This window comes from Tigriopus californicus, chromosome 12 (assembly GCF_007210705.1).
Source record: "Tigriopus californicus strain San Diego chromosome 12, Tcal_SD_v2.1, whole genome shotgun sequence".
In the NCBI taxonomy this organism is placed as follows: domain Eukaryota; kingdom Metazoa; phylum Arthropoda; class Copepoda; order Harpacticoida; family Harpacticidae; genus Tigriopus; species Tigriopus californicus.
Window position 1 is genome coordinate 10,041,662 of NC_081451.1, and position 11,988 is coordinate 10,053,649.

At 35.9% G+C, this 11,988-nt stretch overlaps 1 protein-coding gene across 1 annotated transcript; it reads right to left on the minus strand.

Moving 5' to 3' along the window:
- Nucleotides 1-313: 313 nt before the first annotated feature.
- On the minus strand, nt 314-11,971 carry LOC131892027 (uncharacterized). Its single transcript, XM_059241751.1, has 12 exons — nt 11,734-11,971; nt 11,599-11,665; nt 9,837-9,917; nt 9,610-9,755; nt 9,282-9,388; nt 8,805-8,850; nt 7,751-7,880; nt 7,574-7,669; nt 7,214-7,377; nt 5,617-5,724; nt 2,790-2,864; nt 314-453 (listed from the first exon to the last, which is right to left on the minus strand). The coding sequence occupies exons 1-12, from the start codon at nt 11,822-11,824 to the stop codon at nt 419-421; spliced, it is 1,146 nt and encodes a 381-aa protein (XP_059097734.1). The 5' UTR covers nt 11,825-11,971; the 3' UTR covers nt 314-418.
- Nucleotides 11,972-11,988: the final 17 nt, after the last annotated feature.

Below are 11,988 nucleotides of genomic sequence, written 5' to 3' on the forward strand. Positions count from 1 at the left end.
AGGCTAGTCAAAACAATGAAGTCCAACTCTCTTCTTCCTTCATTGTTCAATTTGCTGCCCTCAAATATTCGTAGGGCTTATGTAGGCATTGCTCTAATAGCAGGATTTAAGTCAGACTTGGACAAGTTTTGACTAAAATTCCTGATCAACTTTATATTCAAGGATTGGCCAGATCAGCCAACTCCAATTCGTTGGTCGATCAAAGAATATGTACAATTAAAAGTTAAGTAAAATTAATAAATTTCTCGTCTTGAATTGCTGGGATTAGAATCCCAGTAGCGGTAGGGAAGTTCACAAAAAAGAATAACCTAAATGCATAAAAATTAATTTCAGTTTATTTTGTCAGCTTATACTTTGATTCTATGGTGTGAAAACGGTTCATATACAATATGAGATAAACTATCAAACAACGTTGGTGTTAACATGGGATTTGTCGAAATGTGAGGCAAACACCTGAAAAGAGAATGAAATGAACGGTTATATTGATGCAATGCAGAAAATTGAAAGAAAGTTCCGTCGCTTTCTGGATCTCATCAAGCGAGTGCAATTCAGAATAAAAAGTCGATTAATCAGATTTACAAACTGATTTATGAGAGGTTAATCAACTTTAGAGATTGCCATTGAACTTGGGTAGCAAAGGCTCCAGCAGATACCTATGCACCGTACAAAGATAGGTTTGAGCAAATGGCAACTCTAGTTTGACGTGAGTGGAACAGAGTTAGTGTGAGGAAGTAACAGTGAAACCTTTTTTAGCATCTAATGACATTTGAAATTCAAACTTCCTGCCTTTTTTGTCACTCTTTATAGAGAAAGGAGACAAAACTGAACAACCTTGTTAATAAAGCAACTTTGATTCAGTCAACGACATCCAAAATATTATTAAATATAAATAGGGTGTTTGTTCTCTGTGACACCCAAAGGAGCTAACTAGAGACCGTAAGGACCGTCTCATGTTCCTTGGGCCTCATCTTCCAGGGTATTAGAACTGCTGTTACGGATTTGTAGTTATGATCGCAAGACTGAACTATACTTGCCGTTGCCTGATAAAGTGCAGGGAGTCTTTCTGATTTTTATTTAAAAAAAGGCATAACATTGTCGGTCAAGAAAGAATAATGAGTTGTTTAAAGCAAGCGTAAAGATGCATAAGCCAAAATGCATTCAATAAGAATTGTTTTCAAGGTTTGTTTGAAATTTCATAAATATTTTGCGTCCCAAATATACCTATAGAAGCCGATTTAGCTGCCTATGTTCATTCATTTTGACCTTGCACTGATGGATGTAAGGGATGCTCATTTACAACCTAAGTCGTTATTTTTTTCACTTATTTCTTGATGATAAATGCCTAAAACTTGTAACAGAAAAAGTAATGGAGGCGCTGTTTAATTCCTTTTTTCCCGATATTGACCTGCATTATGAAATTTTAATGAATGTAGAAAAATCTTGCTTTTCTTTCTAATCTTTCTGATTCTATATATCTGAAAGTAATGAGCTCAATTAAATTTACTTTATCTCATACGAACGTGCTATGGCGGTGAGACTGGTTTTCAAGTCAAAGTCAAGGAAAAATGGCATTTGAACAAAATATCATGACAAAGTGGTTTTTATTCTAAAACATCAAATTATGTGAAGAATTCATTTTTATGCCAAGAACTTTCAAATCTGCCCTCTAATCAAGACCAAAGCCGTATTTTCGTGCGTCAAAAAACAAAGACAACTTTAACACCGCATGGTCACATTTTAAAGCTCATAAATCAAGTCACAAACACTGCAGCTTAAAAATTTGTCCAAGCCTGACTTGAGAGAGGCTACTGGATCAATAAGGCCTACGTATTTTTTACGAATACTAGAAGGAAGCACTTTCAACATTGAAGGAGCCTGAGAAAGAAGAGAGGTGGATTTCATTGGCAAACATTAGTGACTTTGTAAAATGTCTATTTGAAGACGATACTACGCTTCAGATGCTTTCAAATTCTCTGAAAGAGTCATGGAAGCAAGCTACTGGGATAATGGCCATTCTTACTAGAAGCTAGTTTCGTATCGTCAACAAAAGAAGAGAGACTGGCAATAATATTATAGTAATACTAATACAATTGATAATAGTAGGATTATTAATTAGCATGTGTAAATACTTCTCCTAATCCTTCTTGTGAAGATAAAGACGCCCTCAATGCATTTCTTGGGTCGGTTAGCAACGGTTATGAAATTGTGGGTCATTTAAACCATTAAACATCCATTATTTGATTGGGCAACAAACTCTGGCCAAAGTGCCACAGATCAACGGTTCCTCGATGCTCTTGGCGTTGGGTTTCAGACTTATGTACAACCAATCTCCTAGAGTTCGACGAATCTGTGTCAAGGACAATGGAGGACGAGAAGGAGGTTCATGCCATCTTTCTAGATCTTTCCAATGCCTTTGACAAAGTCGATCACGAAGTATTACTTGATAAGCTTTCGAAGATGGGCATTGGGATGATGATTTGGAGGTGGATTAATAGCTTGTTGTTAGGCAGTTGGAGCGGGGCAACGAATTTTATAAAAAAGGAAAAATTTTCGTTTTCGAACTTGAGAGCATGAAAAGGCAAACTGTCCACAAGTGCCTTGACTATATCGGCTTTGCTTCTGCCTCATTTTTCTCAAACCCGATGGTAATAAGTGACTAATAACCTTTCGAATGAAGAGTGAGTGTGAAGTCAAACTCTTCATTAGACACACTCTCAAACGTCCGTATCTGACTACCTTGAGGCTTCAATTGCTGTTAGGGACCAAACTCTAGCTTCCATTCTTCTCACCTTGAGGGACTTTAGTTGCAGTGCCGGGTGCAGCGTCATCCGTGATAAAACCAACCCCGAAAGGAGGAGAGCAATCTGAAATGAGCAAAGTATTTCTCTAATAGGGACTGCGAGGTAGGAGTTAACAAACTCTAGCGGCCAAAAAAGGAAAAAAAGAGCGTTAGTAAGGAAGAACCATTACTTTTTTTTTGCTTTATTCAAAACTTTTGAAATTATGTGAAGACAGATACAAACAAAAGTGATTAAACTTCTTATGAATGATTTGAGTTTATGCGAGATTGTAAAATAAGAGTGATGAGTAGAGACTTTTGTGGCGTGCAGTTTAAATATCTTGTCATTTTGGGGCATTTTTAAACATTCAGGTTGTTTTGACCAAATTTCCGAAAAAATAACAGTTTCGGTGTCTAATAATTCTAAAATTGGACATTTTTCTGTCAAATTTTTATACCAAAGAACATTTATAATGCATCTTGGTAATTATGTTGCACTTCAATACTTCAATGAGTCATTTGTTACGTTCGTTTTTCCTGTGGAAATTCAGCCCTGCCTCCAGTGGAGCAGTTTTTTTGGCTCCAGTCTTGAACTTAACATGTTAATGAACAAGACCGTTCATGTAGTTAACTTAGCATTGCATTTATCCAAATCTTGGCTTCTTTTTTTAAGCAAGATAAAGTGCCAAATATGAAAACATCTCTTTTTCTAACTAACGATCAAAATTTTTATAAAACAGTGTTACTAGTTCATGGCATTTGAAGTTTAGACCTTTGGGAGGAGGATGTATTTTAAGAAGTTGTAATATTGGCCTTAGTAAAGTTTCCAACATCGAATTTGAGATTTTGTGACACAAGTACACCAAAATAAGAGTGCAAAGAAAATAATCCATTTAGTATAGCCTCTCTTCAATACAACTGGCCATTTGACTTCTGTAAGTTATTGACAGTTGACAAATTCATTATTGTAAGCTTGATCATTTTGTAACACTGTTTGGGCTCAATTGAAAATTAATCATAAAAACTCAGTTGTGTACAGAGTCTCAAATTTCGCACTTGCTATTGATTAAAAAACAATAGCAATTTTAGATATCTGTGAATCAAATATTTTCATTTTCTTTATTACTGGGCCTGTTTTTTTTTAATATTTTGCCTGCTTTAATGAAAACATTATTTCTATATTTCACCAGAAGCAGTTGAATGTTTTCAGGGTCTCTAATGATGAGAGTTCTGATTTAGCAGTTAACAGTAATGCCGCCACACAAATAAGTGAGTTGATTTTTTTTCTTCCAAGGAATCTAGTCCAACTTCTGAACCCATACTCTTTATAATTAAGCTTGATGTATGAGTTGTTCAAACAACAATACAAGAAACAACCTTTATTGTATTGTTGGTGCAGCCTATCACCCTATAGAACCATCAATTGGAGGTCAGCAGTTTCGAAAAATTCATCATTTTCCAAGGGCGACTAATTCTGTTTTTGCCCAATTCTTTAGTGAAGTCATGTTAGGTAAAACATTCCATTTTGTATTAATCTTAGCCACTAATTTTTTTTTGATAAATGATCATTCAATGAAACAAGCGGCAATCTCTTGTAAAATCTAGCTTAGGGGCAATTTGGAGTTTTTTTGCATTAGGGCCATCATCAAGTTTACAGGACATGAGGGATTTGCCGACATTAGCTTGAGATTTAGGTACTGGTCTGAAGGTTTTTTCCTTCTAGCCCAGACTATGATGCAAAAAGGATTCTAATTGTGGTTGATTCTGAAACGGCTACAAAAATGTCGTGTTGTAGTAACATTTTTGGACAAAACTAATGACCGGAACATGTGAAACTTTGACTTCGAAAATGACGATTTTTGATCAGTTTGAATTTCCCGCCCTGTTACTTTGATAGGGATTGCTCCTATTGCTCCTTCGACTTTGCTTACCCGCACTTTCAACCAATGACAGACCTTGTTTACATTTCGCTCGCATTTTGTGACGTAAGGGCGCTGAATCCCAATAGGAGTAATGGGATCAATGATTATCAAAATTAAATGAAGGGTACCAAAAAGCTTGGAAAGTAAAGGCAATAGTTAATTTCCAAGTAATAAGTTATTATCAATCCAAAAGATTGCCTTACTTTGATGTGAGAATAATCACGGTGATGCTTTGGGGCTAGCTAATGGTTTCCCAGCATGCCATTACTAATGTGATATCATTTGAAGGAAAACAACTCTAGTAACATCCTTCTGTGATTATTTATTTGATGGTATCAATAATCCAGTTCTTCTTGGATTTTTGATGTTGCTGAATGTCTCATTCAAATTTGCCACCATTTCTTGATTGATAACTTGTTCAAGATAGAGCTTGCAGAGTTGGAAAACAGCACTGTTAACGCATTAACATCAATTGTTGTCTAGGGTTGTTAATTCTCTTTCTTTGCAACGACGCAAGAACAAACGTTTGCAGAGGGTTTACTAACGCTGTCTTTCCTTTTTTCGCCGCGAGATGTCTCATTATGAAACAAGCAGTCCCTATAACAAACTTCTCAGAGAGAGAGGGAAACGTCATGAAGATATTAAAATGGGGTCAATATCGTCCGTGATGAACAGAAGTCATGGAAACAAGATGAAATAAGTAACCTAATAATATGGAGTTATGCAAAGGGGGTAAAAAAAGTCAGAGGGGGTTTTTGCTGAAGCTTTTTTCTTTGATTTTTTGATGAAAATCATTGCCATTTTAATGTTTTTTGTTTGCGACTAGGAATTTGAGAAGAAACCACTTTGCTGCATGAAAACCTCAAAACAATAAAGGTAGCTTGTAAAATCCCCACTCCCAAAGAACACACTTACCACAAACGGGAGCGCTCTCTGGGGCGCTTGCTAAAAAGTTAAATGTAGATCCACAAAACTTGCTTCTTAGAAGAGTGCCAGGTTCCATTGAACATGTAGCCGATGCTCCTGGAAGGCAATCATAGACGATTATCACCTCTAACATAGACGATCATCAGGGCTGTTCAAAAAATGCAAATACATTATATTTCACTTTTTCCAACATATTTGCATTATTTTGTTTATTTTCCATGTTTCTGAAATTTTCACCATTTTTCTTGAAAAGATGATGAAATTAATAATAATAAGAAAGTAAAATACATTCGACCATTTCCTGATGTTTGCCTTTTTGTTGCTAATGAATTCATTAATAATAATAATATAATAATAATAATAATAATAATAATGAGTGGTATTATCTTACTTTTTGGACACCATAATGATTCAAGATTATGTCTCATTAGCTTTCAAAGACAAATTGTTCCAAAAACTTTACATGGCCAAAGTATTTAGTGAAAGAACGATTTATTTCCATTCCTATGGTATCCTTACGTGCAAGCACAACACTCTTGACATATGACTTAAGCACAAATGTCTGGCCATGACGCAGTTGCTTTCGGTCAAAGCACATACTGAATTAAGAGTTTACTTAGCAACCTAGTAGGCCTTAATCTTTTTGGCTTTGGCTGCGTAGGGCACTTTAAGTAAGAAATAAGGCCTGCTATAATGATTTGGTAGAGTAGAGTGTCTTTAAAGAAAAGTTTTGCACCCTTTATTTGATGTGCTTTTGAATTTTAGCTGATCATGGTATTTTGCTGTTCCATTATTTTGTTATTGGCTCTTTTCAAAAGAACAGATTGAACTGAGACTGTTTGCATTATTTGCAGAATCATTTGCCTCTTTATTGCACTTTTTGCCAATCCTATTTACATTATTTTGAAAGCCGTAATGATCATGTGGAACTTTGAAGCAGACAAAGGAGATGACGTCATCACAGCTATTTGGGGAGGTCCTAGAACTTTTGAGGCTTGATAGCTCCCTGTTAAGGGATTGAAATACAGTTCCAGGTCATATACGGTCATATACCAATTGAAGAAAACTATTCAATTAAAAGTGCATTTAGATGAAAGCCATATATTTTCTGATTAACAAACATAAAACGTACATGCTTGGACTTAGTTTTGCCATTTTAAAGCTTCCCATTTTTACACATGTTTTTTTTTTTCAAAATCAGTGGACCGGTTTTTTGTCTTATTTGGTAACTTGTATCTTAGTCTTTTATTGATTGCATTGTAATGAAAATTAGGACAATGACCTACCAAAAAATGACAATGAGTTTTTAACCGTCGGCTGCTTAAAACACCTAAATATAGAGTCAATAATGAGTAAACGGAGGCCAATAAAGCTGCGCTACCACTGTTGTAAAAGCTGCCTTGTCCAAAACTGATCAAGACGATTTTCAACTTAAAATCGAAATTTCTTCACCTTTGACCAGACACTGTTCAAAATTGGTGAATATGTATTTTGGCCGTTCATTTTGTTTCCTTGAATCACATAACCATTGAAAGCCGAAAAACCATGTAAAGGATACTCAAAAGTGGTGTTGAGTTTGATTTACCTGCGATGATCACAAAATCTTTGTCATTTGTAGTAATACCACAATTGTTTTCCTCCAAGAGATTAACGGCATCATCGATTACAAAAGGATTCATAATTGGGGGCGGACAAACTTGGTATTCGACGCAACAAAAGCCTTCATTTTGTCTGATGCATGCACTATACCTGAAATGATTAAATAAATGGATTCAATCTTGCCAATCAAATACGATGATCAAAGGCGTCCTTCGACAGTGATTTCTGCCCTTGGTTTGCAGCCTATTTTTGGTACTTACTTTTGTAAACTCCATCAACAATGAGTTCCGTCTAGATATTTGATTAAAACATGAATTTATGCACTCTAATAGTTGTAGAATCAAACCTTTGATTTGCCAAATGGCCAGTTGTCCCGTCAAAATTGAAAGTTTTGATCATTCCGGAGTTTGTCAAGTGATACTGAAGGCAACCATCTCTGGGGCTGAAAAAGTTCCGGGGAAGTACACAATAAACGTATTGACTTGTTATACTTTTCAGTCGTCTTCATCAAATGTATCCATACCTAGTTGGTCCAGTGCAAGGAATTTGATCCACCTTAATGTCCCAATCTCTTACTGCATTTGTTCCACCTGGGGTATTTCCAAATGTGAATTGAAACGTTGAAAGGAAATTCGAACCAAATTCGACAAAAACTAAAACACAACAAAGAAAATTTGCTTCCCTGTAGAATACTAGAACTCATGTTTGGGTAAGATATCTACAATAGAAACTGAAGAGGGCTGCGTTTTGTTGACGGAAGTGTTGCGTAATAAAAAAGCTGTTTCTTGTTGCCTTTGTAACTTATAAATACAAAATGAGTTTTTGGTCCACACATTCTTCCTGACCTTAATTGTTCTAAAATTGACAGTATCAAATTAGAAATGAAATATAGAGGCCGTTTGACATGATTTGAATATCCCTAACTGGAAAACGTCATCCAGCCAAATGTTTGTTTGCTCATATATTGTTTCTTAGGGGGTAAATAACAATTGGTAGATCAATTAACAAGTCAAATCCAAGTCACCCACTAGAAGTGTCAAAAGCCAACTTAAAAAGTAGGGTTGCATGTTCCAATCCCTTTTCTTTGACCTTTCAATCTTTGAGTATATTTCAATGATTTCTCATTTCTTTTCCTTTGAATTTTGGGACAATTCCAAACTAATTTCGTCGACTTCAACCATTCCCGAAACTTTAGAGTTTGTAATCATAAAATAAAAGATTTCTTCATGGAGATTATTCTTGCTGCCTTTTGTTTGATTTTTTTTTACAAAAGTAAAGATTTACAAGTGATGAGATTTATGGAAAGGTTTTAATTTCAAATATTAATTACAATGATCAAAATATGATAACACTTTTTATTAAAGACCATGAAGATACCTCAATGATTCCAAAAATATCACGTAGCCTTTTCGTGTTCTTTTGTGAGTTTCTAACAAAGAAATTTACACTGCTTTTCCGTAACTACTGCACTTTTCCCTTGGTAAATCAGACTTTTAGTGGCTTTGCGAATTTTGGATCTGTCTCATGAAAGAGTTTATGAGTGCAAAGATGTCAATTATAAAAATTGGTTGTCTTACTATGTTCCCCAGTGTTCAAACCGCAAATCGTTTCCATCCCTGTGCCCTAAAATTTAAAAAAAAAAACCAGGTTTTTAGATCAATGTGTTTAGAATTTAAGGTTGGATGTGTATGGGTTAGCCACGGCAATCGTAAAAAATGAATTTATACATCACCCTTCGAGCATTGTTCAGTCTATAAATACTTTTACGCATTAAAAATGAGGAACATAGACGAGAGGAAATAAAACGGAAGACGAGCGAAAGGAAGACCAATTGCCAGTTTGCTTTGGCCTAATTGCGAAGAGAAAAAAAATCTTACTTTGTCCCATACCAAAGACACATGAGTAACATAATAATCTAATATAATAATGTGTCGTTGATTTACCTTAAGAGTGCCTCAAAGTATGTTTTAGCTCTTTTTAATCAGGAAAAATACTGTGTGCTCTTAAGAGCTTGGTTCCCTTTGTTCCTTGATTTGCAAAACTAAGAGACTTACTGTAGTGGCCGTAAAAGTGTCCACACAAGCGCCACCCATAACTTCATTGGTATCCATAGGACCCAAAATGTTAAAGGTTTCAAAATCCAACCGAAGAAAGCACACATCTACAAAAAAATAATACAATTGACACAAATGCAAATCATAAACCCCAATCTTCATTTCTTGTTTGGGTATCATTTTGCTGAAAAGTGTTAATGTTTTATGCACAATTTTTTCAAGACCTATCCTGTAAACCAGGTCAAAATATATTCATTGAATTAGATCGAATTGAAGATTTGGAATACCGTCACTCGCCAAAATTAAGACCTTAAAAAAGACAACTCACCAGAACTTTGTCGATTGACTTGATACGAGATCGACATTCCATCGGTCAAAGCGCCTTGATTCATTGGAGCTTGAATGCTCGTTCCATTTTGGGTCACAGTTCCACCAGTAGAGGAGCTAATAACGAACCTACAACAGACTCCAAACCTAAAAGAGACACTCTGAGATGAAACTAGCATTCAAAGGGATTGTTCGCACAACAGGTTTGGATGAATGAATCATATCTACCCAGCAGCACACGATCCAATTGATGATCCTTGCAGGGACACGCATTCCGAAGCGGAAAAACAAGTTCCGGTTGTTCCGGCTCTGAAAGAAAAGGAAATGGGACAAGTGGCTTTGGGAACACTCTACAGTTAAGAAATAAGAGGATCATATTTTGAACGTTTCGAACCATTCAATTTGCAAAAAAGTAAGATGGGGGCAAAAAGCGCTTAAAATGGAAGTATCGTTAGATCAGGGTAGCAAATCATAATTCTGCATCATTGTTGGCCAAGTTGCAAGGACATTGATCAAAATTTATTTCATGAAAGTGTCGTTCCTTAGGAAAAGAGTTGTCTCTTGGGTTGTCAAAGGATGGTAACCAAGATAGATGGTTTAACTTGTAAGTTAAACAAAATCATACCAACCCATTTGAGATATTTTCATAATGTTCCCTTGAATTAGGTTTTTTAAATCAAACCGCTACAAGGAAAGGAATCCCGAGTGCTTTTAAAATAAAAATAATTGTTATATTTGAATTCATATATATGATCCAACAACGAATAAAAATTGACAAATCTGGCAAGCCCTTGCATTTAGGGTTGATCAGGAAGTTTGTTAAAAAAAAGGTTGACATAAAATATGCTACTGGATCAACACCTACAATACATTTCCTTGCGAATACTTCAGGGCACGGCAGCAAATTGTACAATGAAGAATTCCAAGAAAGCATAGAGGACGACTTCATTGTTTTAAGTAGCCTGGATTCTTGTGGCTTGAAGATGCTCTCCAAGTCCGTATGGCCGGTACAATATTAACCCTAAAATCAGGGTTGGGACAAAGCTCATGGATGATCTTGAAAACGTACAGTATCAGATACCTTTTGTACCTTGAAATAGATTTACAATGTGACTAAAAGTATACTAGATGAGACTTTTTTTAGATCCACGTTCTGGGACTTATTTTGATCACACATATTTACACTTGTACCAAAGGTTTTCAACAGATGTTCCATCAATCCAAAGCCAGTAATATCTAATGGTGCAGGTTTAAAGCATATAAATCAGGCATAAAATAGTGTACTGTCCCGCTTAATCCTGGTCGCCTTGTAATTGCAATTGTTAACAGGAGCGTCAAAGGCAAGCGGAATGAATTTAATGTGTGAAGGTTTAGGGGTTGAGTAAGTTTCAAAACAAGATTAGACGCAGAACCATGTCTTTAAGTGTTTAAACACTCACACCCTGGTTTTAAAATCGGTTGAAACAACCCCTCTCTTAGCCTTCAAATCAAGAGGACGGACAGAGAGCAAATAACAAGAAAAAGAACATTTTGCTCTTCTGATCCTAACCTAACCAACCCCAAACTTGCCCGAAAAGGTCTCCCATCTTTTAATACAAGGGTCTTTATCACTTCAGGTCTGGATTCAAGGGCTTCATCAACCAACCCCCTTGTGCTCTCATTATTACTCTTTTTCCCACTTCATTTCTTTAAACTATCAAAATTTTGACCTACGAACATCCCTCACTTAGAAAAAGACATCATTCTTTGCTTCAAGTTTTCCCTCTTTTTTTATTTAATTTTAATATTTCACAGATTTTACCTTTAGGTAAAAAAGCAAATTGGGGCCAAAATTCATCAATTTCGACTCTTGTCTCTAGTTACCAGGTTTCCAAAAGAGTGGCCTAGTTTTTCCTTAACTCTCCAAACAATGTCAAGATGATAAATGATAGATCAGTTAACGGGCTGGACTAAGAAGAGTGACATAAAAATACTAATCAACATTTCTTACCCTCCAGTTGTGGCCAAACCTGAGCACACGCCGTTATCAAATCTGACCACATTAAAAAGTGAGAACACTAAAAGAACAAATCCAAATTATAGATTGAAATCAGACAATATTTACTTACCAGAAATGTGAGCCTACATTTTGCCTTTCTTGAGCTCTTTGTCACATTATTCTCTCTGGCTTGGACACAGATAAGTGCGAGGAAAACCAAACAAGTTCGGAAATTCATGGTGTTTGAGGAGTGAAATGTTGAAATGTTGATCCGCTCTTGTCTGTCAAAGAATGAAGTGACATGGTTGGCAATCTGAAAAGCAGACTGCGCATAGATTGTACTGCCCCGCAAATACCAAAAACCGGCCTCAATTGTTCTTCCTTAACGGCTTAATGCGGAGC